Genomic DNA, 26,804 nt, shown 5'->3' on the forward strand with positions numbered 1-26,804 from the left:
CCTCGGACAAATCCACCTGCGCCAGGTCCAGATGGAGCTGGGGGGGAGCAGGGGCTGAGGGGGGGGGCTCTATCCCCACCCCCCCCCACCGCCCCCCCCCGACCCCGCAGGCCCCCCCCCTACCTTCCCCAGCACCTCCTTCTCCCGGGACATGAAGGACGCGGCGGCTTTGACGTGCGCCTCCAGCTTGCGCCGCGCTGCCTCCTCGGGCGGCACGTCCCACTCGAACCTGGGGGGCACACGGCCATGGATGGGGGGGGGGGAAGCACCGGGAGGAGCTGGGCGGCCCCCCCCCCAGCCCAGAGGGCCCCCCCCCCGCCCCCTCACCTCTCGTTGAAGTCGGGGTTCAGGGTCTTCCTCTGCACGCCCGTCTTCCTCTTGGTGCCGCGGCTGCGGTCGGGCAGCAGCACCAGGGACACGTAGGGGTCGGGCAGCTCCTTGGAGAGCGGCTTCAGCTTCCTGGGGGGGCAGGTTTGGGGGGGGGGGGGGGATGATGGTGCTGGGGGTGGAAGGGGGGGGGGTCCCTGCCCCCTGAGCCCCCCCGCCTCGCCGCTTACCTGCAGCCGTGCACGATGGCCACCAGCTTGCGCTCGTCAGCGTGGTACCAGACCGTGAGCTGCAGGCGGCCCAGGGGGGCCCCCCCGGCTCCTGCTCCGGGCGGCTGGGGGGGGGGGCACGAGGAGTGGAGGGGGGGGCACAAGGGGTGGAGGGGGGGCAGAAGGAGTGGAGGGGGGGGCACAAGGGGTGTGTGGGGGGGCACAAGGGGTGGAGGGGAGGGACAAGGGGGTGGAGGGGGGGGAGAAAGCAGCTGAGGCTCACAGCGGCCCCGGTCCCAGGGGTGCCACTGCCCCCCCCCCACCCCCCCAGCCCTACCTCTCGGTCGGGGGGGGCAGGCGCTGCCGCAGCAGCCCCCCCCCGGCCCCGCTCTCCTCCTCCTGCCCCGCCGCCGCCGCCTCCAGGGGCTCGGGGGTCCCCTCGGGCGGGGGGGGCGCCTCCAGCCCCCACCCCCGAGTGCTGCAACACCAGGACCTGGGGGGGGGGGTGAGCAAGGAGGGGAGGGGGGGGGGGGTGAGGAAGGTGCTGTCTGTGTGCCCCCCCCCCCCACCCCCCGGTGCCCGCACTCACCCCGAGCTGCGCCCGCAGCAGGACCTGGCTGCCGGGGCCCCCCCCGGCCAGCGGGAACCACCCGTCCAGCGCCAGCCCCTCGGCCGCCAGCAGCTGGGGCAGGGGGAGGCTGAGCGAGCCCAGGGGCTGCCCCCCCTCGTCCTTCACCTGTGGGCGACAGCGGCTCAGACGCGTCCCCCCCCCCACACACACACCGGACCCCCGAACCGTGGGGGGGGGGGGGCCCCCAAACGCGGGGGACCCCCAGACGCGGAGGGGGGGCACAGACCTGCAGCTCCAGCGCCTCCACGTGGGGCCGCTTGATGAGGAAGGAGAAGCCTTCATCCCACACCGGCTCGGCACTCGGGCGCAGGTCTGGGGGGGGGATAAGGGGGGGGGGGATAAGGGGGGGGCAGGAGTGGTCAGCGACCCCCCCCCGACTCCTCTGGACCACCCCCCCCGCCCCAGACCCCTCGTCCCACCTTGGTCTTGACGGAGACGTCGCGCACGGCCAGGCTGGCGAAGGCGGCGGGCGGCTTGGAGCCCTTGCGGAGCTGGGGAGACAGCATTTGGGAGGGGGGGGCACCAAGGGGGCCGGGGGGGGGGCACGGGAGGGGGTCCCCGGGCAGGGCCGGGGGGCGAGGGGGGGGGGTCCCAGGCCCCCAGCAGGACTCACCGGGAGGTCGGCGGCGCGGTCGAGGAAGACGGAGAGGAGCGCGGCCGAGAGCTCTTCGCCCCGCGAGGGCTGCAGGAGGCTGTTGGCGTGCAGCACCTGGGGGGCAGCGGGGGGGGGGGGGGTCCGGGCAGCGGGGGGGGGCACGTGGGGGGGGGGAAGAGGGGGACGGTGTTGAAGGAGGGGGGTGACAGCGAGGATGATGACGGGGACACGTGGGGGTGCATGGGAAGGGGGACGGGAACGACGGGGGCGATGGGGATGGGGACACGTGAGGATGAGGAGGGGGTCAGGGCCCCCCCCCGGTGCCCCCCCCCGCCCCGTACCTGCTCGAGGAGGGCGGCGCTGGGGCTCGGCTCCAGCCGCTCCAGCCGCACGTGCAGGCGCCCGGACTTCACCTCCTCCAGGGGCAGCCACTGGCGGGAGGGGGAGGCCGGGTGAGACCCCCCCCCGTGTGCCCCCCCCCCCGTGTGCCCCCCCCCACCTCCCCTGTGTGCCCCCCCCCCCCCCCAGCCCCTCTCCTACCTCATCCACGAAGTGGCTGCTCAGCACCCGTCGCAGCGGCACCTTGCACCTGGGGAGGGCGGGGGGGGAGGAATTGGGGGCGTGTGGGGGGGGTCTCACCGCTGACGCCCCCCCCCCCCGGCCCCCCCAGCACCCACCGGCCCAGGAAATCGTCCTTGTCGATGTCCTTGTCGAAGAGGTCGAACTCCACGTCCTGCCCCGGGACGTTGTCCACCACCACCTGGGGAGGGGGTGTGGGGAGGGGGTGTCACCGAGGGGCCCCCCCGCAGCACAGCCACGCTCTGGGGGGGGTCACCCCCCCCTGTCCCCCCCCCACACACCTCGTAGATCTCGTTCCAGCGGGGGCTCAGCTCCTCCTTCACCACGCGGCTGCGGAACGCCTTCCCGGCCACGCGCACCTTGGCGTAGGGGTCGGAGCGGCCCCGCACCATCCCCCTGAAGAAGTTGTCCTTGGCCACCAGGTTCTCGGCTTCCAGGAGGTGGATCCGCAGCACAGCCTTTTTTTGGGGGGGGGGGGACACAGATATTGGGGGGGGGACACGGACACAGCAGGGGGACGCAGACAGAGGGGAGGGCGACGCATGGCCGCGGTGTCGTGGCGGAGCGGGACAGCACGGGGGGATCCTGCCCCGCGCACCCTGCCCCGATCCCCAAACCCTACTCCCCCCCCCCCTTCCCACCCCCAAGGACCCCCCAGCCCCTGAGCTCCATCCCGCCCCCCCCCTTTCCCATCCCCTCTCCCCACCTCGGTGCCAAACTGGGGGTCCGGACTGGCCTTACTGGGCCGGCGGGCGCCTCCGCTACCGCCACCGGCACCCACCGGCACCTCCAGCGTCCCCGGTGGGGCGGGCTGGGGGGCGGCGGATTCGGGGGCGTCCAGGAAAAGAACCTGCGGGGGTGTGGGGGGGGTCAGCGCGGGGAGGGAGGCGGGACCCCCCCCCCAAAAAGCCCCCAGCCCCTCACCCTGAGGACCAGCTTCATGTAGAGGCGGCTGGCGGGCCCCGCGTGCTCCAGCGGGAAGGGCTGCGCCAGCGTCAGCTCCGGGGCCTCCAGCAGGCGCGAGAGGTGCACCGAGAGCGAGCCCAGGCTGCTCTGGCGGGTGTCGTCCTTCACCTGGGGGGGGGGGGCACGGGGCCGGGGGGGGGGCGCAGCACGGGGAGAAAACGGGGGAATGAGGGCAAGGGCCGGGGGAGCGCGCGGGGAAAGGGGGCAGGATCTGCGGGGAGCGGGAGCAGGGGTTTTGGGGGTGGGGTGCGCAGAGGGGGGGATAGGGGAAGGGTTTGGGGGGAGCACGGGGGGGGGATGGGGATTCTGGGGGGGGCACAGGGGGGGAATGGGGATTCTGGGGGGGGGCACAGGGGTAATGGGGCAGGATTTGGGGGGAAGGGTTCTGGGGGGGGCACGGGGGGGGAATGGGGATTCTGGGGGGGGCACAGGGGGGATGGGGCAGGATCTGGGGGGAAGGGTTCTGGGGGAGCACAGGGGGGGATGGGGGCAGGAGTCTCGGGGGGGACACGACACAGGGGGAATGCGGGCAGGATTTGGGGGGGAAGGATTTTGGGGGGGGAGCCCGGGGAATGAGGGCAGAATTCTGGGGGGGAGCACGGGAGGAATGGGGGCAGGATTTGGGGGGAAGGATTTTGGGGGGAGCACGGGGGGGATGGGGGCAGGATTCTGGGGGGGGAACAGGGGAGGATCTGGGGGGAGCACAGGGGGAATGGGGGCAGGATTCTGGGGGGAGCGTGGGGGGAACGGAGGCAGATTTTTGGGGGGGAGCGGTGCTGGGACCCACCTGGATGTCCACGTCCTGGTTGGCGGGGTCGTGCAGGAAGAAGCGGAAGGCATCTTCCCAGACCGGGGAGCACGTGTTGTACACCACCTGGGGGGGGGGGGCGGCGTGAGAGACCTCCCCCTGCCACCCCTCCCCTCCCCGGGGGCCGCATCGTGGCCGTGCCCCCCCCCTGCCCCCCCCACCTTGCTCTCCCGTGTCACGTCCTGCACCGACACCTGCACCATGGGGTTGGGCTCCTTGCCCGGCTTCTTCATCTGCACAGAAATTGGGGGGGGGCGTCAGGGGGCACCTCATAGCCCCCCCCCCAGCCCCCCCAGGACCCCCGGCCCCCACTCACGGGCAGCTCCTGCGCCCGGTCCAGGTACACAACCAGGATGGCGGCTGACGGCGGGTCGGGCTTGGAGACGATCAGCCGGTTCCTCTGCAAAACCTGGGGGAACGGGGGGGACGGCAGGGAGAAGTGGGGGGGGGGGCATTAAGCAGGGCAGAGCCCCCCCCCCCCCAGCCCCCCCCACCCCGAGCCCCTCACCTCCTCCAGCTTGGAGGCGTCGGACAGCAGCGTCAGCCACTCCAGGCGCAGGTGGAGGCGCCCCCGGCCCCCGTCCTGCAGCGGGAACCACTGGGGGGACACAGCGGGGTCAACACGGCCCCCCCCGTGCCCCCCCCCACCCCCCCCAAAACCCGCAGCCCCCTCCCCTCCTCCCACCGCTGCCCGCAGCCTCCTCCTCACCTCCTCCAGCACCCGCGCCTTCAGCACCTCCCCGAAATCCAGCTTCATCCTGGGGGAAGGGGAGCGGCCGTGAGCTCCGGGGGGGTTTTTTTGGGGGGGGGGGTGGGGTTTGGGGGAGGCCGCAGCCCCCGCCGCCGCCAGCCCGGGGGGTCCCGGCCCCTCACCGGCCCAGGAGGTCGTCCTGGTCGGGGTCCTTGTCGAACAGCTCCACCTCGATCTCCTGCCCCGGCACCTCGTGCACGATGAACTGGGGGACAGCGTGAGTTGGAGGGGGGGGGGGGGGGCAGGGGGGGGTCCCTGGGCCCTGCACTGCCACGGGCACGGTGGGGGGGGTCCCCTCAGGGTGTTCCCAATCCCCAAACCCAACAGGGGACACCCCAAGAACCGCCCCCCAACACCGCAGCCACGTCGGGTGGGGACAGAGGGGTCCCCGCAGCCCCCCACCACCCGGGGGGGGGGGGCACAAAACGGGACATGACAACGCAGGGGGAGGGCCTGTGCCGGCACTGGGGGGGCTGGGGGGGGGGTCCTCACCTCGTAGACCTCGTCCCAGGTGGGGTTGAGGTTGTTGGGGACGACGCGGCTGGTGACGAGCTGGGTGCCCACGCGCAGCACGGCGTAGGGGTCCGACTTGCCCTCCACCAGCCCCCCCATGAAGCGGTCCTTGCTCCGCAGGTCCCGGGCGCCCCGGAGGTGCACACGCACCACGCCCTGCACGGGGAGGGGGTGAGAAGGGGACCGGGACACCCCCCCCCCAAAAAAAAAAAACCCCTCCCCAGCCCTTACCCGGGGCAGGGGGCAGCGGAGCTGCGCGGCCTCGTGCAGGTCGGGCACCAGCGGCACCAGGAGGCGGTTGGGCAGGACGAGGTACGAGGCGATGGTGTCCATGATCATCGTGTCTGAGACAGAGCTGGGGGGGGGGTGAGGTGGTGGAGGGGGGGGGCCATGATTCCCCATAGCCCTGGGGGGCTGGGAACCCTCCCCCGGTAATGCTGGGGCTCACCTGAGCCCTGGGATGTCCAGCAGGTTGGTCATCCCCGTCCAGTTGATGTCCAAAGTCTGGGGGTTGGGGGGGGGATCAGAGGGGTTGGGGGGGGTCAGAGGGGTTGGGGGGGGTCAGAGGGGTTGGGGGGGGTCAGAGGGGTTGGGGGGGGGTCAGAGGGGTTGGGGGACCCCAGCCCCATCCTGCCTGGAGGGCTGGGGGCTGCCGGTCCTGCGGGGGGGGACACTCACCGGGCGCCGGATGAAGAACATGGTGAGCGCCCCCACGATGGGCACGTCCCCCAGGAGGGGCTCCAGGATGATCCGCAGCGTCCCGTGGAGCTGGGGGGGGGGGGGAGCAGCGCTGAGATGTGCCCCCCCCCCCCCCACTTCCTACCACACAGCTCCCCCCTCCGCCCCCCTCACCTGCATGCCCTTCACCCCCGCCTTGCAGAAGAACTTCTTCACCTCCACGTCGATCTGGACGTCACCGACGTAGCTGGGGAGAGGGGGACGTGGCGAGGGGGGGCCGTAGCAGGACCCCCCCCCAGTCCCGCTGCCCCTCCAGCAGCTACACAAGGGGGGGGGGTCTCCGCCCGCTCACCTGATGTTGAGGTCCAGCAGGATCTGCCTCTTGTGGGTGCCAGGGTGCGCCCGGACCCCCAGCACCCGGAGGGGCTGCGGAGACAGCGGTGAGGGACGGGGACCGTGGGGGGGGGTAGGGGTAGGGGGTGGGGGGGGGGCTTAATTTGGGGGAGGGGAGGTGGCGGGGGCGGGCGCCAGCTCCACAGGAAGCCCCCTCCTACCTTCTCGCCCATGTCCACCTTGGTGAAGGTGAAGGTCTGCAGGTGGGTGTTGGAGGCGCGGATGGCCGGGGCGATGTTCTCCGCCAGCAGCTTCTCCATGTACTGCCCGAAAAAGGGCCAGGCCTGGGCCAGGACCTGCCGGGGGAACGGAGGGATGGACGGAGGGATGGACGGACAGACAGACGGACGGAGGGACGGACGGACAGACGGACGGAGGGAGGGGATGAGCGACCAGCCGGACGCTGACGGGCAGGGCAATGCAGGGCCGGGCTCCTCACCTTGTTCAGCCATTCTGCCCTCTCCACGTCCGGGAAGCTCACCTGGGGGGGGACAAGGGGAGGGGGGGGGGGGGGGCACGTTACAAGGCCCTGGGGGCCGCAGCGGTCGGTAACCGCCAGCCCCGTGCCTCAGTTTCCCCCCCCCCCCCCCGGTGCCGTGACCAACGCCTGGCCGCGACCCCCACGCCCGGCTCCTTCAGGGGGTCCTGGGGTGGGGTGGGGGGGGGGGGCACCGGGTTCGGTGCCACGGGGTGGGGGCCCGGCCCCCCCCCCAAAGCCCCGGGGGGGGGGGATGCGGTCTCTGCGGCCGCCCCAGGCTGCAGGCAGGCAGGAAGCGGCCCCCCCCCGGGGCCCGTGAGTCACGGCCCGGGCGGAAGCCGCGGGAGATAACGGATTGCGGGCAGGGGCGCCCCGGGGGGGGACGGGACAGCGGGGTCCCGTGGGGGGGGAACGGAACCGGGGGGACCTCGGGGCCGGAGCAGGGGTGGTGCAATGCGGCGGGGGGGCTCCGGGTGGCGGGGGGGGGGGCGCCGCGCAGCAGCGGCTGGGCGGGGAAACGGGACGGGAAGGTGATGGGGAGCGGGGACGGCACCGGGACGGGGACGGGACGGGGACAGGGATGGGGACCGGGACGGGAACGGGATAGGGACGGGGATGGGATGAGGACCGGGACCGGGACCAGGGCGGGACCGAGACCCCCGCCCCGGGACGCAGCCGCCGCCCCTCCCCGTTCAGGAAGCGCCTCCGGGAGGTAGCGGCGGGCGGGCCCCGCTTACCCAGGCCGGCAGCTCCCCGCGGGCCGCTCCCAGCCCGGCGGCGGCGGCGCGCACGGCCGCTTCCTCGTCGCTCTGCAGCCGGGCGGCCAGGCTCAGCCCGCGCTGCCGGGCGCGCCGCCGCCGCCTCCAGCCGGCGTAGAGCGCCAGCGCCAGCAGCACCGCGCCCGCGCCCAGCCCCAGCAGCCCCGCGGCGTAGGCGGGCAGCGCCCACAGCAGCCGCCGGCCCAGCGCCGCCAGCGCCGCCGCGCCCGAACCGGGGCCGGGGCCGGGACCCGAACCCGCGCCCCGCCGCTCCATCGCGCCGCCGCTGGCCACGCCCCTCCGCCGACCGCGCCCTCCCGCAGGCCCCGCCCTCTTCTCCCGGCCACGCCCCCTCGCCCCCTATTGGCGCCCAGGACCCGGGCGGCGCGCGCTGATTGGCGGCGCGGGGAAGGGGCGGGGCTCTCGGGGCCCGCTGCTCCCCCCCTCCCCTCCCGGGGGCCCCGCCCGCGCCCCTGCCCCCCCCCCCCCCGGGGAATAATTATTAAATTATTCGCGGTAAAACCATTTGCCCTTTTTTGGAGCGGCCGCTGCTCTGCCCGCGGGGTGACGGCTTCAGGGCCCGCAGGGAGCAGGCAGCCCTCGTGTCCTGAACCCCCCCCCGGGTCCTGAACCCCCCCCCGGGTCCTGACCCCCCCCCGGGTCCCGAACCCCCCCGGTTCTCTGCCCCCCCCCCCCAGCCCCGCTCCCCCCACGGACTCCGCGGGCACGGGCGCGTGGCGGCAGAGCCCACACGGGTCGCGTCCTTTAATAGCCGAAAACGTTACACGGGCCCGGGGGGGGTGCCACGCCGCCGGGACAGGGAGCGGCCGGTGCTGCCCCCCCCAGCCCCCCCCACGAGCCCCGGTGCTGGGGCTTGTGGCCCCCAGTGCTGGGGGATGAGTCCAGAGCAAGGTTCCCCCATCGCGGCTGTCCCTCTGTCCTGCTGCCCCATCGTCCTGCTGTCCTGGGGGGGGGCCGGCGGAGGGGCTGAGGTCACCAGGAGGCCCCCACGCCCCTTGCCCCCCCCCCCATTAACCCCCACTTCCCTGAATTCGCCGCCACGCCGAAGCCCGCATGCGGCTGCTCGGGGTTAACGGTGGCCGCGGCCACCTGCCGGTGGGCCGGGGGGCCGCCCCCCTTCCTGCGGCCCCCCCGAGCCCGGAGGCGGGGGTCCCCCCAGTTTCTCCGTTCCACACCGGGGCTCGGCTCCCGCTCGCCTCCTGCCCTCGCGCTCCCGAGGCGGGCGGGCGGCGCGGCGCGGCCGGGAGGTCAGTGCGGCATGGCCGTTATCCGCATGCTCTGCGAGGCGATGGGGTACGTCACCATGGGGGTGGTGGCGTGGCTCATGGTGATGCCCCCCAGCGGCTGCGCCATCGACACGGCCACCGGAGCCACCGAGACGGCCACCGGGGCCATGGAGACCGGGGGGGCCATGCCCTGGGCAATGGTCTGCGCCAGGGCGGCCGAGAGCGGGGTGATTTCGGGGTTCATGGGGGGAGCGGCGTTGGCCGGGGGCGCTGCCTGGGCGCCGGCGGGCGCTACCAAATCCTGTTGGGAAACGGGCCGGGGCTGCAGAGCCTGGCTGCTGAGCGTGGTGTGGGTCTGCGCGATGCTGTGGTTGTAGTTGGTGACGGTGCCCACGGTGGGCGCCAGAGTCTGCTCGGTGGCCGTGGCGGTGGAGCTCAGAGTCATCACCTTGGCCTGGTTGCGGAACTGGGCGTTCTGCTCCAGCAGCACCTCGTTGGTCGCCATCAGGTTGTTCACCTGCTTCTTGAGGTCCTCCACGCGCTTGCGCAGCATGATGTTCTCCTCCTCCAGCAGCCGGTACTCCACCGTCCGCGGGCTGGTGAAGCTGTACTCGTAGGTGTCGAAGTGCAGCCCGTCCACCCGCCGCCGCTTCAGCACGGGCTCGTGGTCGTCGTAGCGGTCCGAGTCGTACATGGCGTCGTAGCGGCGCACGGCGGTGCCGATGCCCTGCTCGCGGGCGGCCATCCCCCGCGACTCGTACTCGTAGTCCCGCTGCAGGTGCTGGAACTTGCACTTGGCGCCCCGCTGGCAGTCGCCCTTCAAGAAGTCCCTGCAGATGGGCACCTCCTCCTTGCTGTTGGGCAGGTCGGCGGGGGAGAGGCCGAGCCCGGCGGCCACCTTCTGCCGCAGGCGCGGGGGCAGCTCCCCCGTCTTCTTGTAGCAGTCCTCGTCCTCCTTGGTGCCGTGGATGAAGCGGCAGTTGAGGCGCACGCACTCCTTGTTCTGGAAGTCGTGGCAGAAGATGAACTCGTTCTTGCGCACGCCCAGGTTGGTCACCTCGCTGATGTCGGGGTGCCGGAAGCGGCAGCGCTTGCCCCGCTTGCAGACGTTGCGCAGAAAGTCGCGGCAGATGTCGTCCGCGTTGGTGCCCACCTCGTCGCCGCCGCCGCCGTTGTTGTAGCCGTCGCGGTCGGGCATCTTCGCCGCCGCGGGGGCCGCCGGCCTCGGGGCACTGCGGGAGGGAGGGAGGGGGGCGGGCAGGGTGAGGGCAGGGCACCGGTACCGGGGGGCACCGGGTAGCCCCCGCCCCCAGGCAGGGGACAGCGCGGCCCGGCCCGGCGCGGCCCCAGGAGCCTCCAGGCGCCGCCGGTAGTGCCTGGGCAGCCCCGCGCGGCCGCCGCCCGGTGCCGGTCCCGGTACCCTCACGAGGGCGGCCCGGGCCCACCCCAGGAGCCGCCGGAGCCCCGTCCCGTGACACCCCGCGGGGACCGGGCCCGGTCGCACCGGGAGGAGAGCGGGGGGGCGGGGGCCGGTTCCTCCGCCCCATCACGGGTCGCCATGGCAACCTCCCGCAGGCCCGGGGCAGGCCCGGCGGCGGGGCCTGGCGAGGCCCAGTCCGGGACGGGGCGGCCGCGGCCGCCGCGGGGCCCCGGCGGGCGGCGTGGGGGCGGCCCCCGGCGGCGGAGCGGCCCCGCCCGGCGCGGCCCGGCCCGGCGCGGCCCGGCACTCACCAGCTCGCGGCCTCCTCACGGGTCCTCCAGCGCCAACAATGAGCGGCCCCTTCCGGCTGCCGCTCTGCGCCGGGCCGGAAGTGCTCTATGGTGCTTCCGGGGCGACCCGGAACAAGCCCCGGGGGCCTTCCCGGCGTGCCGCGCGGGGCTCGCGCTCCTCTTCCCGGTCCGTGACGTCACAGCCGCGCGCCGCCGGCCCGGCGCGGCCCCCCCAGGGCCCCGCTCCGCTGCCCCCCGGTACCGACCCCAGCCCCCGGTACCGGTACGGAGCGCTCCCGGCCCCGCCCGCCGCCACCTCGGGCTCCTCCTCACGGCCCCGCCGCCCGGTACCCGGTGTCCGGTGCCCCCCCGGCCCCCACCGACGGTCCCGGCCCTGCCGCCCCCCGCCCCGGCCGCCCCCAGCAGCACCACGCCGTGTCCAACGAACACATCCAAGCTTTATTGGCGGCACCGGGGCCGTTACAGAGCGCGGCACCGGTCCCGGTACGGCCCCGGTACTGCCCCGCCGCCAGCTCCCTGCAGCGCTCCGACGGCTCCTCCGGTCCGGGGCTCCGGGGCCGGGCGCGGCGCCTACTTGGACCTCTGCCGCATCTTCCTCCTCTTGCGCTTCAGCCTAGGGGAGAGACACGGAGCGGCGCTCGGACACCGGGCACGGGGCCGGTGCCGCCTGGGACCCCCCCCGGAAGGGGAAGCGCCAGGCCCGGGGCCCCGCGGGGAGCCCCCCTCACGTACCTGCGCATTCGCTTCTTGCGCCACTGCAGAGAGAGGAGAGGAACCGGTGAGTGAGCGCAGCCGGCACCGGGCAGCCCCGGGGCTCCCCCAGCCACAACCCCGCAGAACCCCCGCACCCTGCCGACCCCCCCCGAGCAGCCCCCGGGCCCTGCACCTGCTCCAGGTCCCGCTATAAAAGAGGCACCAGGACCCCACCCCCACCCCCCAAGACACTACCGGTACCCAGGGACCCCCCCCACCCGACACCCTTCAAGCACACAAACACCCCCCCCTCCCGTCACCAAGGGACCCCCTCTGCGCTCCCCCAGCACCCAGGGGACCTCCTCAGGGACTGCCCAGCACCCAGGGACCCCCTCGGGGACCGTCCCCTCCTGGCACCCCCCAGTACTAAGGGACCCCCCAGGACCTCCCCCTCAGGGACCCCCCAGCACCCAGGGGGCCCTTCTCAGGGACTGTCCGGCACCCAGTGACCCCCCCCAGCACTATGGGACGCTCCCCGGAACCCCCTCCTCAGGGACTGCCCAGCACCCTGTGACCCCCTCCTCCCCCGGCACCCCAGGCACTTGGGGACCCCCCTCAGGGCCCCCCCAGCATCCAGGGACCCCCTCAGGGACCGTCCCCTCCTGGCACCCCCCCCAGCACTGAGGGACCCCCGGGACCCCCCCCCCTCAGGGACTTCCCAGGCACCTGGGGACCTCCCTCCGAGACCCCCCAGCACCCAGGGACACCCCCCAGCGACACCCCCCGGCCCAGGCCCCCCTGCCCCTGCCCCGGTCCCTCAGCACCCAAAGCCCCCCCCCCAGCCCCGCGCCCCCCCCCCAGGCCGCAGCCGAGGCCGCATCGCGCTCCGAGGCGCCATCGGCCGCCCCCCGCCGCTCACCTTAGCCCTCATGGCGGCGCGCGGCCGCCGCGCTCAGTCCCGGCGGGCGGCGGCGGCGCTAACGGCGGATGGCGGCAGATGGAGGACGGCAGCAACGGCAGCCGACAAAATGGCGGCGGCGGCCGAGAGAGGCTCGCGGACCCCGCCGGGGCCTATTTATAGGCAGGCGCCGAGTCCCCGCCCCCTGCGCGGGGCACGACGGGATACGTAGTCGCCCCGCGGGGCACGACGGGAGATGTAGTCCGCGCGCCGGCCGCCATTTTGCACGTCGCCAGAGCGGGAGGGAGCCGCCGCCACCACCCCCCCCCCCCAGCCCCCCCCAGTGATGAGAGGCAGGCCCGCGGCGGTCACCAGTCACGTTTATTTGGAAACAAAGGCGTTACAGAGGGCTTCTCGGGAGTTTTTTCGACATTTTAAACAACGGGGGGGGGTGTCTTGTCTTGTATCAAGAGGTACATTATTATTTTTTTTTTTTTACAGGTAAAAAATAGAAAATTAAATAAACCTCCGGCAAGTCTTAGTGGCGTACAAACCTGTAACGTGGGTTGAGGAGAAAGGTTAGCTCCGCCGTTCCTCCACAGAAGGCGATAAGAGAGGATATTGCTTAAAAAGGCTAAAATGTTCCTGCTGGGGAACGAGGGGTGGGTTTCCCTCCGCAGCCGCTGAGCCCAGCACCCGCCACCCCGCGGCACCTCCGCCTGCCCCTGGGCCGCCACGGAGCCGGAAAGGTGGCGAACGGGAGCAGGCAGGTGGAAAAAAATCAGAAAAAAAAAAAAAGGTATCGCATCGTTTATTCTCTTTTATTGGCTTTGGTAGTATCCGCACGTGTGGAGCTGAGGCAGAGCCCAGCTGGCGGCAGGGAAGCATGGTGCCTGCGGAGGAGCCCGGGAGCAGCCGCCTGACGGGGCGTTTTTCCAAGCAGGGGATTTTCCCAAATTCAGCTACAGAAGGAGAGGGACCGGAGACCCGATCAGCAGATATCAGTACATAAAAACACCTCACACATTCAAATTCATGAAATTCAATCAGCTTTTTTTTTTTTTTCTTTTTAAAAAAAAAAGAACAAACCAAAAGACCCCCTAGAAAAGAGCGATACCCCTGGCTGGACTCTAGCCCGAGTCTGCTGTAGCCTTTCCCTCGCCTACTGCCACCGAGAACATGCGCAGGCGGGATGCCCTTCCAGGATCCAATACACATAAAAGAGTGGAACATACTCACAGGCCATGGAAACCAGCCACGAGGAAGAATAAAACACCCCAGGGCATCAGGGAATTTAAACAAACTGGAGAGCAGCAGGCAGGGCCCTGGGGCAGCCAGCTCGCCTGCCTCCTGCCCCTCCGCAGAGCCGTCAGGTGGGGAACGCTGATTTGCTTCCTTTCAAGTTGGGCAGTCAATTTAAAAACAAGCTCGCCACAGCGGTGTATTAAAAAATAGAGTGTTTATACGTAAACCAAGGCAGAGACAGAGCGCGGTAGACAGGACAGCCTACAGTCTCACAGGGGACGCAAAATTTGGTATTTTTCCAATGCGAAATATACAATCTAGAGGCTAAAAGAAAGTGAGAAATCCTCTGCCCCAAGGTAACAGACAGAAATGCCTACGCGGCTGGGGAGGAGCTGAGATAGCGCTGCGAGGCAGGTCACCTTACACCGTACGCGCGTACCATATCACTAAACACAGGTCACTTTTTCTCGGGCGTAATCAGCTTTTTTTTTTTTTCCTCCAAGAAAATCTGTAAAGGGAGAAATTAAAAAAAGGGAGAAGGAAGAAGAAGAAAGCAAGCAGCTCTCTACACTCCCTCTCACTGGGAACGGCTTAGTTGTTCACCTCTTTAACAAGTATGAGTAGTATAAAAGGTTAGAAAGAGTGGATATAGACTAGCTTTTACTCCTCATTTTGTTTTCCTGCTTTATTTTTAAGTAGTCTGAAGTGGCTGAGAGAATCCTCCCTCATTGGCAAAGTCAACAGGAGCTGGTTGTTGTCAGTGGGAAGTCCAGCCTGTTTGTTGTTTGGTCGTAAGAGACAAACAGTGCTAGATTTTGTTTTTTTTTTGGGGGGGGGGGGAAAGGGGCGAGTGTGTGTGAAGTGGGTGCTACATGGAGGGAGCGGGAGCCGCTCAGTCGCCAGCCTCGTTCTCCTCCGCCGTCTCTCCCGTGGTGGCATTCTCTGCGTTCTTGGAGGCCTGCGGAAACAAACCCACGGCAGCTGTCAGGACGGGGACGCGCTCGGGGACACCAGCGAGGGGCAGACCGACCACGCAGCTGCGAGGGAGCCCACCCGAGGAACCTGACTGGGAGGAAAAGAGGGTGCCTCGAGGGTGCCGCTTCCCCCACCAGGGGAACACCAGCGTGTTCTTTCAGCCCTGCGCTGAGGCAGGCTCGGAGGCGAGCCCGAAACTCAACCACACAGGAACTTGGTTAAGGCTGGGTGCCGCTGATTGGGTGCCACCAATCCCCACAAAACGTGACCAAATCACCTTCTTTTTCTTCTTTTTCTGGGTCTTCCGGCTTGCAGAACTTTGTAGAAGGGCCTGGAGACAGGAAGGAAACATAAGAGAGTAGAAAGCCATACTTTGGTTTTTTTTTTGACAGAAGATAAAGGGCTTTAAATGCATTTACAGCAGGAGGAGCATGGCCAGCCCCCGAAGGAATGGTGGTAAGTCCTAACAGGCATAGCGGTAGCGGGGAATGCCGCAGCCTCGCGCTCCGCTGAGGCACGAGGCCTTGGAGCCAGCTGTCGGGGCTTCTCAGCGGCTCGTAGGAAGGGGCTGGTACCGCTGCCACAAGTTTGATGCAGGAAATAAGAGCCCAACCTGGGCTAAAACCTTTTTGCTGGTGCTGCGGGGCTGCAACGAGCCGTTGATTTGCACCACGACCTACTGCTGCCCTCGGACGTGCAGGCAGCCTGGCTGCAGGGGCTGAGCTTTTCATTTTTTAAGCTCCTGCTCTCCATCCAGCACAGTCTCCTGGATTTTACTTCCCACCTTCACCCCAAGGGGCAGAAACACAGGGCAACCCGCGAGATGTGCTTGCACCTTATGTTTTTTTTTAAACTGACCTTCAGTTCTCCATCTTGCACCTCAAACTCCGACTTGTAGAGCTCAGGCTCGAAGGGGCCACTTGTTATCCTCATAGGGCCGTTGGGCATTAAAAGCACTGTGAATTTGAACTGTGCAACAAACTCTCCTGCAAAGGAGAAACAGGCGTTACTACCAGCCCCCGGGCATCTGATCCGCTGGCTATCCAGGCACATGTTCCCAGTGGGGTGCTCTTTCAATTCCCGTCCCATTTCCACTCCCACACCGTCACAGCTACAAACCAGCCTGCGGGAGCTCCTCGGACCAACCCTGACCAGAGCAAAACAGTTCCCTCAGCACCACCCCACGGCCTCTCCAGCCCGCTCCCTAAGCGAAAACTTGGGCTGTCAATCTCTCCTCCCGCCCAGGAAATTACTCCATGAAAAGTTTCATCTAATCGCTGGAACAATTCCAAAACAAGGTCCAGAAGCCAGCGGGGAGCGAGTTTCCAGGCGGACGGATGCCAGGGCCCTTGAAGAGCACCCCCGGCGTTTGTGCCGCGGCACGGCCAGCACCGGTCTCGTCGGCCTCGGGAAGCGACCGCCAGCTGCCTGCCGAGCAGGCACCCACACCGGGCTCCCGGCCCTCCCGCCACCAGCACTCACCTTCCTTTTCGTAGAGGACGTTGAAAGGCTGGAGCAGCTCGTGTTTGGCGCATTCCACCACCCCCATCCTGGCCTTCTTCTCATCCTCAAACGCCCTGCGGAGGAAGGAGAGCCACAGCTGAGCCAGATCCCACCCCGCAGGCTTCAGGATTGCCCCCGGGGTCAGGCTGGGGACTTCCTACGCTCGTGTCTCCCTCGCCCAGCGGCGCTGCGTGTGTTGCGGTGACAAAACCGTTTGTCAGAGCAGGCACCTGCTGGGTGAACGGTTGCCTTCCGAGAGCGGAAAAGGTAAGTGGATTTAAGGACAAAAAGAGCCCGTCAGGTGAACGTTGCTTCCTTATTTTACAAGCACGTCACATCCAAAAACTGACTGGAGCTGCCTCCCCTCCTCACGCTGCACCCTGGCACTGCTTTCGCTCCTCTCCTTTTTATTTTAGCCGCAATTCCAGACTCCCCGCCTGCCACGCAGGGCCCAGGAGATTCTCCGATCCTCAGCCTGTGCCTGGGATTCCTGTTTAAGCCCGTAACATCCTTCCTCCACCCACCCCTGGGCTCAAGTACAGCAAGCCCCAACGTAAAGTAGCAGAAGCTGCCTCCCCCTCTGTGACGGACACTGAAGGCACGCTGCTTTTGCTGTCAGCATGGTCTGCAAGCTCACGCAAAGCATCCAGCTCCGCACATGTGGGGAGGCCACGAGTAAAAGCAAATACCTGAGAGTAAATGGCATAGTATCAAAGCGCCTCTCCACCTCGCTGAAAAAGGCACGGGAGGTTTTCATCTTCAAGCCATACTGTTTGGAGGGGTCCCTTTTGTAAATCGTAGTCCTCTGCCCGGCGTCCTTCGCCTGAAAACGCGAACAGAGCTGAGAGCGGGAAGGGGGCAGAGCAGCAGCTCCTCAGCCGGAGAACTGCCTGGGCCAGGACGCCGCGTCGGCCACGCGCGCGGAGGAACACCGGGCAGGGAGAACCCAACTCACCTTTCCCTCTCCACTGCTGACAAGAACATCGACAGCATAAACTTCGTGGACCTCAAATTCCGCTTTTTCGTGGTCCTTCCTGGATGAAAAAGGTTTGGTGAGTCAAACAACGGCAAGCAGAGAGGACGACACCTCCCGTGCAGCCACAGCACCTCCAACACGCCCACGCTGGGCTTGGCCAGTGAGGGTCTGCAAGCACAAAGCGGCGCCAGGGTGCTCCGAAGTGAGCGGGTCCCCGACCAGAAGAGCAAAAGCTGGCACAGAAGTCGAAGATTTACGTCCCAGGTAATAGAACTGATCGGCGACAGGCTGGCAGAGAAAAACAACAGCAAGCCAGCGCTCTTCCTGCCCAGGACAAGTAGCTCCATCCCCAACAGGGGGGGAAGCTGTCCCCCACGTTCAGCGCCAGCTCCTTGAGCTTGCGGTCACGTCCCAGCAGGCCAAGAGCCCACCGCACCCGGCACATCCCTACGCTAGAGACCTCGCGAGCCAAGTGCTGGATTTGAAGCCCCTAAACTCTAAATATTCAGCTTGAGACCCAGCCCTGAGCGCACCCCCGAGGGAGAGAAGCTGCTGGAGCAGGGCACATCCAGCTCGTTAGTCCAAAACCATCCTGAGAGGATGCTGACAGCCATCGCCATGCAGTGGGCTCCTGGCAGCCTCTGCGAGACGAGCGACAGCCTTGGCACGCTTCCTGCTGAACGAGCATCCGCGGCCACGGCAAGCAACAGCTGGCTATTTTGCTGGCAGCCTCTAAGGCCACAGGCTGCAATTTACTGGGGACTCCTTCGAGAAACTGGACGGAAACCAAGGAGGCTCGCAGGTGCCAGCGAGGAGTGTCACATCGGTGCCTTGCAGCCTCTCCTTCTCAGAAGGAACCCCAAACACCGAGACACGGTGCACGTTCAGGTAGAACAGACAAGCTAGGGGGATAACAACCTCCGAGTCTGCCTTCCTGGGTCAGACTTCAAGCAAGGCTTCGTGCGGGGAGCGCTCTTCCTGCGGGTTAAACTCCGTCGCAGCGGCAGCCAGCCACCGCGTGCAAACGTACCTGCTCCACCCCGCCTGATCCCACAGCCAAAAAGGGAGAAATGAGAGCCCCGGCCCGAGCCACGCCACTCCCAGGTACCGTGGAAAGCAGCAGCCCCCGAGGTGATGCTCACTTTTGCTGGTCTGTAGGGTTCTGGATGATTGTTTTCTCTCCATCGATCACATGCTGTTTCAGCTGGTGCGACAGCATCCCTGCCACGATAAGAGAACCCATTAACGCCTCTGAGCTGCACGCCAGAGCCTCGCGTTTATCGACACTCCAGGACCCAGGGCCGCAGCAAACAGCCAAGCAAACCGCCCCGGGCGTTAAAGCTTCCTCAGCTTCACCTGCTCAGGGGCTGTCCCCGCACGTCGGTGGGTGCGGAGCTCCCCAGAGCCCACCGGGACCCCCCCGCAGTCCTCCCCCTGCAGGAGGAGTTGGGGACCCCTCCTGGCACCGCTGCTCCTCGGTGAAGCGCCCCGACTCACCAGCCACTTGTAACGGGCTGGAGGTGAGCCCGTGAGCGCACGCATCACGCTCCCGGGGTGTCCTTAAACACATCAAATGAATGGAGGCTTTCGGTGCTGGCTAGGCCGTGCCGCACTCAGGGCGTATTTGGGGGGGGGCTCAACTCGCCCTCCCTTTCTGTTCCCCTTCAGCCTGGAGCCTACCAGGGGTACACGCGGCCACTCCTGCCCCCAGCCCGGCCCGGGACACGCGTCTCGTCCATTGGGGACGGCTCTGCCAGCGGGAAGGGAGAGCCCGGCCGCCAGCAGCTCCGTTTGTTTTCATCAGCTGGGGCCTTCTGCTGCTGCCAGTGCCTAGATAATTGCGGCGCTTGACTGTTTCCAAAACAGCGGCTGCTTCAACTCCCTTGACAGTGCGAGCAGCCGCCTCCTCGCTGCGGCTCATGCCACGGTTTCTCAGAGAAAGGAGCAGAGTGCTGAGGAGACCCACAAAGCCAGCCCACACAGCGAACAGGGCAGCGACCTTCCGAGGCCGGGCCAAGGCGAGCGGAGAGAACGCGCCAGCTTTACGGTGTTTCAGGAAGCTTAACTAAGAATGGGCCAATTTAATCGCGGCTGAAAACGGTTTGTTGGTGATGTCACCAACGAGGAGAAAAGCATCTGCACGTGCCAAATGCCGAGCTCGGCTCTTGCCACCTTTCAAACAAGAGCCCAGCCTTCTCCTTCCCACAAGGAGTTACCCCAGCGCCTTTCCCCCGCTCATTATCGAGGCTGTGAAGAAAACATGAATCAGTTTGGAGCTGTGAGGGAGGAAATTACATACCCCGCGCATCTATGGGCATCTTTTGCAATGGATCCCGCATTACAAACGAGCTCTTTTGTGCATTTACTACAGGGGATTGAACCGCGAGTGGCCAAGTCTGCAGCAGAGGGCCAAGCGATTCGCCCAAGGTCAGCAGGAAGTCCCCAAGCCAGGACACCACCTACCAGCCCGGGAAGCCCACGGCTGTTGTTCCCAGATTAACGCATCTTTAAAAACAGATCAAAACCAGAAACAAAAAACAGAGGAGGGAAGAAGAATCTAGGTAGTTTTGAAGAGATTTTTAGGCAAAGGCTGCTGCGTTCAGAGATGGCGTGTCTAGGACCTGGTGCCAGCGTGTGCTTCCCAGCATTTGAAGAGGGCAGCTCGGGATCTCGATCAGCGTGTAATTAAAACGTTGCTACCTCTGCCTCAGCTGGTCCCCAGGCCTTACCTTCGATCGGCGTGCAGTGAAACGAGTGGGCTATTTTGTTCCACGTGTCTGTCACTTGCGTATTCTGGATGAAGAACACACGAAAACACATTAAGGGCGTAAAATCCAAGGCACGGGCACGACAGGTTTTTCACTTGACAGCGTTCCGTGATAAACCGAGTGGTGCTCTGACACCTCCAAAAAAAAAGGAGAAGCGGCGCCAGGCTTCCATTTTTAACCCCGTATCAACAAAAACGGCACGGACCACGAGGTCAGCTCAGCCTCCTGGTCGCACCCAGTGCCTTTTCGCAAGCCGTCCCTTTAGGAGATGACACCGGCAGCTACGAGAAACCCAGGCACGTCTGGAATAGTAACGGGGCGACAAAGGAGAATGCCTGCGGCCGCTGAGGCATCTGAGCAGCAGCCAAGGGAGAGGCGCAAGTGGGAGAGGTTTAAGGGAGCCCCTTTCAGGGGAGCTGCTGCGTGCCCGGCTGCCCCCAGAAGGGAAGGACCGGCGAGCAGAAGCACCCGCGGCCTCTCTGCGAAGCCGCCCTCACCCAAGCGAGCGCTCGGGTCCTGCAGGAAGCCAGAGCTGCTGACAGAGGAGCCCCCACCCCGGGGCCGGTGCTCCCCCAGGGGCGCTGCCTGCAGACAGCTGCTTCCAGCTCCCCACGGAGCTGGGCCGTGCTTCCCAGGCCTCTGTTTTTATGCCTGAAGCAGCCGTGTGGTACGGGCGACCGGAGCTCCTCGCCCCGTCCCAGCTGCGTTTCCACACCCCTCGGTCGCTCACCTGGTTTCCAGGCTTCACCAAGCGCAGGGCGGCTTCAGCACAGAGGTGAGCTGCCTTGATGACATCAGCCTTACGGCCTGACACGGGGTTTTCCTGCAAGAAGGGGAAAAGAAAGGCTCTTTGGGCTAAGTGCTTTTACCTCTTATTGTCAAGAATGCTCTGCTGACTGCCCGGGGACGGAAAGCCTCCACCTAACCAAACGCCCTCCCCGAGCACAGCAAGGGATCTCAGTCAGAGGTGGGGCAGCTCCTGGCTTCGCAGCTCTGCCACCAGTCCTTCCCCTGTTCAAAAAGCAGGTGAGCATCAGCCACAACCGCGCTGCCTCTCCATTATTTCCTGTTGAATTTCTCCGCTATTCCCTGTGGAATTCCAACAAGAACACCCTCGTACGAGCTCATCGCTGTCAAAGACCGAACAAGACTCTTGCGTAGCCAGGAACACGGACTGGGGAAAGGCTTCCAGCACATCCCGTGAAATTTTTCTGTCCTCTCCGCAAGAGAAAAGCCATTCTGAAGACCCACACCGCCGTCCTCCTCCCCAGACTACAGCTAAAATCCTGTTCCAAGCCTACGTGACAGCTCCACGCACCTAACAGCGACTCCCACAGCCGGCATCAGGAGCGTGGCTTGGCCTCACCTCCATAACGCCCGACCGGCGGCCTGGCCCACCAACCACCCGTGCCAGCGGGTGCCGGGGCTGCGCGCTGCCACCGACCCCAGGTGAGAAAAACTGCCCCGGGCCCGCCCAGGCACGCTCGGACAGGAAAAGCAGGCAGCAGGGACGGGTGTTTGGGGCCGGGGAACAAGCCCCCACCCCGTGCTCGGGTTCGGGAAGGCGACGGCAGCAGCGCGGCGCTCGGCTCCGCGTGCCTCGGCCAGCAGAGGGGGCAGGAAAACCTGCCCAGCCCGCCCCAGGGCCAGCCGCACCTCCATTTGCGCAGCGCCGCCTGCGTTTGGTCTGTCCCAGGCTCTTTGTAACCTTGCGGAATTGTACGGGCCGAGGCAGCGCGCCAGCCAGCCCTCGCCTGCCAGGGGACTGAGGGGTTTTGCAAAAGGCACCGTTTTTACACCAGATCTGCGGCGCCTTTGCGACCCGAGCAGCCACCTCTCCCCGAGGCTCCGCGCTTGCTGCTGGAGAACCAGGTGCACCCACACGTCAGCCGTTCGCTGCGCACGAAGCAGCAGCTGCAGGAGCGACACCACCGCGCTACAGACCTACCTTGGAGGCGTCTATGACAAAACTGTGTGCTACATTCGCTATGAAGCCGTCCACGTGGACTCCCAAGTCGCTGCAACACAAAGAGGTAATTACAGGTGGGGCCTAATGGCTCGGGAAACTTGTGTGACTTCTACAAGTACTCCACATGCAGGCGCGTTTCAAAAGCTCGACTAGCTATTAGATTCCGCAATTAGTCACGCCGGGGAAGTACTTAACGCACCGAGCAGGATTAAAAAGCAAAGCCCAGATGCCAGCAGCCAACTCACAAGAAACATAAGCGAGACGCTTACATTTTGACCAAGTCTCCGTCTTTGAGGATGTAGTCTTGGTCGCTCTTCAAGGGGGAGAAGTGACAGACGCAGTTATTTACCGATATACTCGTCGGGAAGGCAATACCTGTGGAACGGAAAACACAGAAATGCCCCGTGAAGTCCCGCAGCCCCACGCGGCGCGGGCAGCAGCCCGGGCAGCGTGAAGGTCGCTTAGGTTTTAGGTCCTTTTAAAGCTGGGTGAAATGCCCCGTTGCGTCCGCCTCCAGCCCAAAAGCAGGAGGACCGCAGCGCGTGGCGTGCCCCCGCGCCGGCTCTTCCTTTTGCCCAGGCACCCCACCGAAGAAACGGATCCCCGGCAACAAGACGCTTGCGAAAGGGACCCCAAACCCCCAGAGCGCAACGCAGGGAGCCCGGCGGCACGTTCGGGTGTCGCCATTTCCAGGGCAGCTCCAGGCCGGCCGCAGGGAGGGCAGCGCTGCCCCCAGCGACCCTCGTTTCGGGGAGCGACAAAACGCGAAGCTCCGGCTCGCCGGTGATGCTGTGAGCAGGACGAGCGGGGTGATGTGGGCTGAGGCCGGCTCTCTGGGAGACGCAGCCCAGTTCTAACGATACCGAGCGGCGCTTCCTGCCCCGCTGCCCCCTCGCACCCAACAGGCCCAAACCGACGCGCCCGCGTTGGAGCGGGCCTCACCTTTTTTCATTTCTTTCTCCTTCTTGAAAATCTTGCCGGTCTCCTCCATGATCATGGCGTCTCCCTTCTCGCACAAGCACAGAACCGACGCTCCCGAGCCGGCTGCTTCCACCACGGCACGCAGGACCCCTGGAGAGAAGCACAGACACGGAGCCGTCACAGCACAGCAACGGCGAGCGCCGTGGGAGCGAGAGGTCGATCCATTTTTTTGTGGGGAGCAAGATTCTCGACTCTGCTTTTCACCAAGAGGGCCGCGGACACACAGAAAACCCGTTTCAACGTTTATTTTGCGTTTTTGAGAGCTGGCTTTCCCGGGCCGCTTCCCTGAAGAGCGCGAGCAAACAGAGGGAAGCTGGGATTTGCGCGGGGGAAGCGCTGCAGCCTCGCACACCGAGCCCTGCTCAACAAAGCAGCCGAGCAGGAACACCGCTCTCCCACATTCTTTCCAGCCAAGTCAGAGCTCCAGAAACAGGTTTGGAAATTACTCAGGAGGCAAGACGCGCAGCACATCAAAGGGGCAGGGGCCACCGCTGCGGGCGCCTGGGACCGGAGGGCCCGGAGCAGGCGAAGCAGAGCCCGTTTCGCCGGGCCCTGACGCTGCAGAATCGCGGCTCTAAGGCAGGGCGCGTGCTCCGCTCCCCGACACGGCGCCCGGCTGACGCGGGGGACGCCGCGCGCCTCGCTGGAGGTCAGGGCGAGTTTCGCTGCCTGCTTCGCACGCCGCCTGTCCCCCTTTTTGGGGCGTGTTCTGGTGCCTACGAGTCCTGGCAGCCTTTCGGCTCCAGCGCGCCTGGAGCTTCGCAGGAGGGCCCCACGGCTTTTCCCCTGCCAACACACCTCGACGGCACCGCGGGCTCCCCGCGGCCCCCAGCCGCCGTTCCCCCTCGTTCTTCTCGTGAAGCCGGGACGCTCGACCAGGACTCACAAGGCTTGCCCTAAAGTTTTCAGGTCCTGGTGCAAAAGGCGTCCTCGCAGCTTCCCCCCCGCGCCGTGAGCGCGTTGCTTCTGTGAGAAGCCGCTCTGTGAAGCGTTTCCCCCTTGGCGGGAGCTTCCGTCACCAACGGTGCACGTCCTGGGTGCGCGTACGTGCTCTGGAAGTGCCCACGAAGGCGTTTCCGAGGACAGGTTCTTATCGTTTCCCTGACGCTGCCAAAACCCGAAGCTTTCACCTGCACGGTACCTTTCGGGCGGTTTCGGTCACCTTTCCACGCGTCGCAGACGTTTACGGATTGGGAACGCTCCCAAGCGCGGACAACGCTCCTGCGCAGGAGGCGTTCAGCGGGTGGCAGGACACAGGGAGGCGAAAAAAACGGCAGCGTTAAAGCAAACGCCGCGGGGAGACGAGCGGAGAGCCGCGCTCCGTAGAGCGTTCGGACAAAACCGGGCAGCAGCCGGCGCGAAGCCGCCTAACCCCGCTCCGTCCTGCCCCAGCGCCTCGCGGCACCGCGGGCGCGGGGTGCTGCGAACCAGGAAACCTTTTTTTGCCACGGCTCCGCTCGCCCTTCCCCAACGCGCTCCCAGCTCCGCTAAGGCGGACACCGGGACCGAGCTGCCGTCCCCCCACCGGACCCGGGGCCAAACCGGTGGCCGGCGTTGAAGCAGCTCCGGTCCCACCGGAGGGGCTCTGCCCCCCCGGTACCGACGCTCGGGGCAGCGAAGCGGGGCCGACGGGAGGCTGCGAGCCCTGGGGGGTCCTGCTGAGGATCTGCGGACGCCTCGAGGAGCCCGACAGTAGCCCCCCGGGGGGGGGGGGCGGGCACGGTGCTCCCGGGGCCCCCCAGTGCCGTCGGTCCCGGGGCCTCGGGCAGCAGCTGTCAGCTCCCGGGGGCAGCGAGCCGCGGGGGTGATGCAGCAAAAATAAACGTTTAAAACCGAAACGGGGGGGGGCAGGAGCCACGGGGGGCGGCCGGGATCGGGGGGCTGACCCTGGGGGGTCCCGGGACGGGGTGGGGGGGGAGCGGCGGCAGGGCCCGGCCCGGTGCTGCCCAGCCCCGAGAGCGCGCCCCGGCCCGGCCCCGTTGCCCCCCCCCCGGTAAGGGGGGTCCGGGCCGGGGGGGGTCGATCCCTTAACAAAAGACCGGAGGCACCGGGGGGAGCCCGGCCCGGGGGGGGGTTTGCGGCCGTGCCCCCGCCCGCCCCTGCTGGGGGGAGCCCGGCGGGCCCTGCCCCCCCCCCCCCCCCCCCGGTGCACGTGGGGCGCGGAGGCCACGTGCGGGCAGCGCCCGCCGAGCGGGGCCGGGCCGGGACCACCGGGAGCGGCCCCCCCGGACCCCCGCAGCCCCCCCCCCACGGCCCGGGGGCTCCGTGCTCCCCCCCCCCGCCCCCCCCAGCGGGGTCAGACGGGCCCGGGGGGGGGCTAGGCCGCGCCGCCCGCCCCAGGCCCGCCGCCTCCCGCTCCCCCCCCCTCCCCCCTCCCCGTCCCCCCCCCGCCCCTCCCAGTACCCCCGGTGCTGCCCCCCCCCCCCCCCCGGGCCCCCCTCCTCCCCTCCCTCTCCCCCCCCCCCCCGCCGCCCGCGGCCCGCACTCACGGTTGGCGATGTCCCCCCCCATCTTGTACTTGGTCACCACCAGGTCCTCGGCGATCGTCAGCTCCGCCGCCTCCTCCTCGCCCGACATGGTCGGAGCCGCCCCCGGCCGCCGCCGCCGCCCCCCCCCCCGCCGCCGCCGCCGCCGCCGCCGAGACCCCGGGGAGCGCGAGCGCGAGCGCGCGAGCAGGGCAGGAGCGCGGGCTCCGCGCGAGGCACGCTGGGAAGCCGAGTCCCCGCCCCCCCGGACTACAGCTCCCGGCAACGCCCGCGGCGCGCACGGCACCGGCCCGCAGCGGGCCGGAGGACTCCAGTTCCCAGGGGGCGCCGCGGTTCTCGCGGGAGACGAAAAGAGACGGGGCGGAAGTGGCGCGCGGGGGGTGATGGGAAGTGTAGTTCGGAGCGGTGGAGGCGGGAGGACGGAAGAGAGGGGGCTGCTCGGGGCATGGCGGGCGGGAGGCGCTGCCCGGGGGGGGGGTCCCGCTGATCGCAGCCCCAAGAGAGCCCCCAGCGCCGCACCCCCCTCCCCCGGCCCCGGTCCCAACCCCATGGGGCCAGACCCAGCCCCTGCCCTGACCCCATGTCCCCACCCCCCAACTGTTGCCCCAGGACCCCCCCCCCCAGCCCCTGTTCCAAGCCCCCCCCCAGCCCCACGACCCCCCCCAGCCCCACGACCCCCCCCAGCCCCTGTTCCAAGCCCCCAGCCCCTTCCCCACGACCCCCCCCCAGCCCCACGACCCCCCCCAGCCCCTCTTCCAAGCCCCCAGCCCCTGCTCCCACGACCCCCCCCAGCCCCACGACCCCCCCCACCCCCAGGACCCCCCCCCCAGCCCCTGTTCCAAGCCCCCAGCCCCTTCCCCACGACCCCCCCCAGCCCCACGACCCCCCCCACCCCCAGGACCCCCCCCAGCCCCTGTTCCAAGCCCCCAGCCCCTTCCCCACGACCCCCCCAGCCCCTGCTCCACGCCCCCCCCAGCCCCACGCCCCCCCCAGCCCCAGGACCACCAGCACGCCCGCTCCGTGTCCCTTCGTCTTTATTGTGCATTTACACCAGAACCGGCTCCAGACCGGGGGGGGGGGGGGTCGCGGGGGTCCCGCTTGCACCCCAACCCCTGCCCGCCAGCACAGCCCTCCCCGCCCTGCGGAGCACACGGGGGGGGCAACACCCCTGGCCTGGCTGCCACCGGGGTCCCTGAGAACGGGCCCCCCAGCCCACCGGGCTGGGGCGCGCTGCAGGGGGGGCACCCCAAAAACGTGCCCTCCCCTGCCCAGCTCCAGCAGGGAATGGGGAAAAGTGGGGCCTCCCTGCCCAGACGTCCTGGCTGCGGCAGCCGAGAGGACCCCGGCCCCAAAGGGGGACCCCAGACCCTAAGGGGATTCATGGCCCCAAAGGGGGGGGGGGTCACAGCCCCAAAGGGCGACCCCAGACCCAAAGGGGGATCACGGCCCCAAAAGGGGACCCCAGACCTAAAGAGGGGGGGGGTCACGGCCCCCAAGCTGGGCCCCCTCTCCCCAAATGGGGGTCAACGCCACGGTCCTGCACCCGGGAGCACCCTGGAACGGGGCGGGGGGGGAGCGCCTGGGGGGGGCCCTTGGGCAGAGCAGGGGAAGGAGGGGGACACGGGCCCAGGACCCCGCACTCCCCC

The 26,804-nt window shown here is 67.8% G+C and overlaps 3 protein-coding genes across 3 annotated transcripts in view; all 3 read right to left on the reverse strand.

Annotated features, from left to right (window-relative positions):
• The window catches only part of ESYT1 (extended synaptotagmin 1), a gene marked incomplete at its 3' end in the record, with an annotated part of 10,079 nt that extends 2,102 nt beyond the window's left edge, over positions 1-7,977 (reverse strand). Inside the window, 31 exon segments of the mRNA XM_080570579.1 lie at positions 5-37; positions 124-229; positions 328-459; positions 558-661; positions 874-1,029; positions 1,126-1,272; positions 1,394-1,473; positions 1,476-1,479; positions 1,587-1,658; positions 1,781-1,876; positions 2,104-2,193; positions 2,303-2,351; positions 2,440-2,522; positions 2,623-2,799; positions 3,048-3,191; positions 3,266-3,415; positions 4,095-4,181; positions 4,277-4,348; positions 4,432-4,524; positions 4,624-4,713; positions 4,825-4,873; positions 4,989-5,071; positions 5,359-5,535; positions 5,611-5,734; positions 5,828-5,883; positions 6,058-6,147; positions 6,232-6,304; positions 6,410-6,483; positions 6,612-6,746; positions 6,890-6,931; positions 7,666-7,977. Of these exon segments, the coding sequence (XP_080426705.1) occupies positions 5-37; positions 124-229; positions 328-459; positions 558-661; positions 874-1,029; positions 1,126-1,272; positions 1,394-1,473; positions 1,476-1,479; positions 1,587-1,658; positions 1,781-1,876; positions 2,104-2,193; positions 2,303-2,351; positions 2,440-2,522; positions 2,623-2,799; positions 3,048-3,191; positions 3,266-3,415; positions 4,095-4,181; positions 4,277-4,348; positions 4,432-4,524; positions 4,624-4,713; positions 4,825-4,873; positions 4,989-5,071; positions 5,359-5,535; positions 5,611-5,734; positions 5,828-5,883; positions 6,058-6,147; positions 6,232-6,304; positions 6,410-6,483; positions 6,612-6,746; positions 6,890-6,931; positions 7,666-7,962 (3,165 nt within the window). The 5' untranslated portion in view covers positions 7,963-7,977.
• A 459-nt stretch (positions 7,978-8,436) lies between these two features.
• Positions 8,437-10,784, reverse strand: ZC3H10 (zinc finger CCCH-type containing 10). Its single transcript, XM_080570943.1, has 2 exons — positions 10,665-10,784; positions 8,437-10,165 (listed from the first exon to the last, which is right to left on the reverse strand). Exon 2 carries the CDS (start codon positions 10,129-10,131, stop codon positions 8,956-8,958), a length of 1,176 nt encoding a protein of 391 aa, XP_080427069.1. The 5' UTR covers positions 10,132-10,165; positions 10,665-10,784; the 3' UTR covers positions 8,437-8,955.
• Positions 10,785-11,081: 297 nt separating this feature from the next.
• On the reverse strand, positions 11,082-25,307 carry PA2G4 (proliferation-associated 2G4). Its single transcript, XM_080570928.1, has 15 exons — positions 25,162-25,307; positions 22,634-22,762; positions 21,961-22,066; positions 21,671-21,740; positions 20,453-20,545; positions 19,684-19,747; positions 18,097-18,175; positions 16,934-17,012; positions 16,668-16,801; positions 15,958-16,052; positions 15,334-15,461; positions 14,753-14,806; positions 12,277-14,458; positions 11,397-11,419; positions 11,082-11,277 (listed from the first exon to the last, which is right to left on the reverse strand). The coding sequence occupies exons 1-13, from the start codon at positions 25,247-25,249 to the stop codon at positions 14,393-14,395; spliced, it is 1,185 nt and encodes a 394-aa protein (XP_080427054.1). The 5' UTR covers positions 25,250-25,307; the 3' UTR covers positions 11,082-11,277; positions 11,397-11,419; positions 12,277-14,392.
• Positions 25,308-26,804: the final 1,497 nt, after the last annotated feature.

Source organism: Anser brachyrhynchus (genome assembly GCF_964034855.1).
Source record: "Anser brachyrhynchus genome assembly, chromosome: 29".
NCBI lineage: Eukaryota > Metazoa > Chordata > Aves > Anseriformes > Anatidae > Anser > Anser brachyrhynchus.

Excerpts from the sequence above, each read along its gene's own strand:
- PA2G4 (XM_080570928.1), bottom strand. The coding sequence starts at position 25,249 with ATGTCGGGCGAGGAGGAGGCGGCGGAGCTGACGATCGCCGAGGACCTG. Across the intron at positions 22,067-22,633 it reads GGAGAAAGAAATGAAAAAAG|GTATTGCCTTCCCGACGAGT; the intron begins GTGAGGCCCGCT and ends TCCGTTCCACAG. Across the intron at positions 18,176-19,683 it reads TCACTGCACGCCGATCGAAG|GGATGCTGTCGCACCAGCTG; the intron begins GTAAGGCCTGGG and ends TTATCGTGGCAG.
- ZC3H10 (XM_080570943.1), bottom strand. The coding sequence starts at position 10,131 with ATGCCCGACCGCGACGGCTACAACAACGGCGGCGGCGGCGACGAGGTG.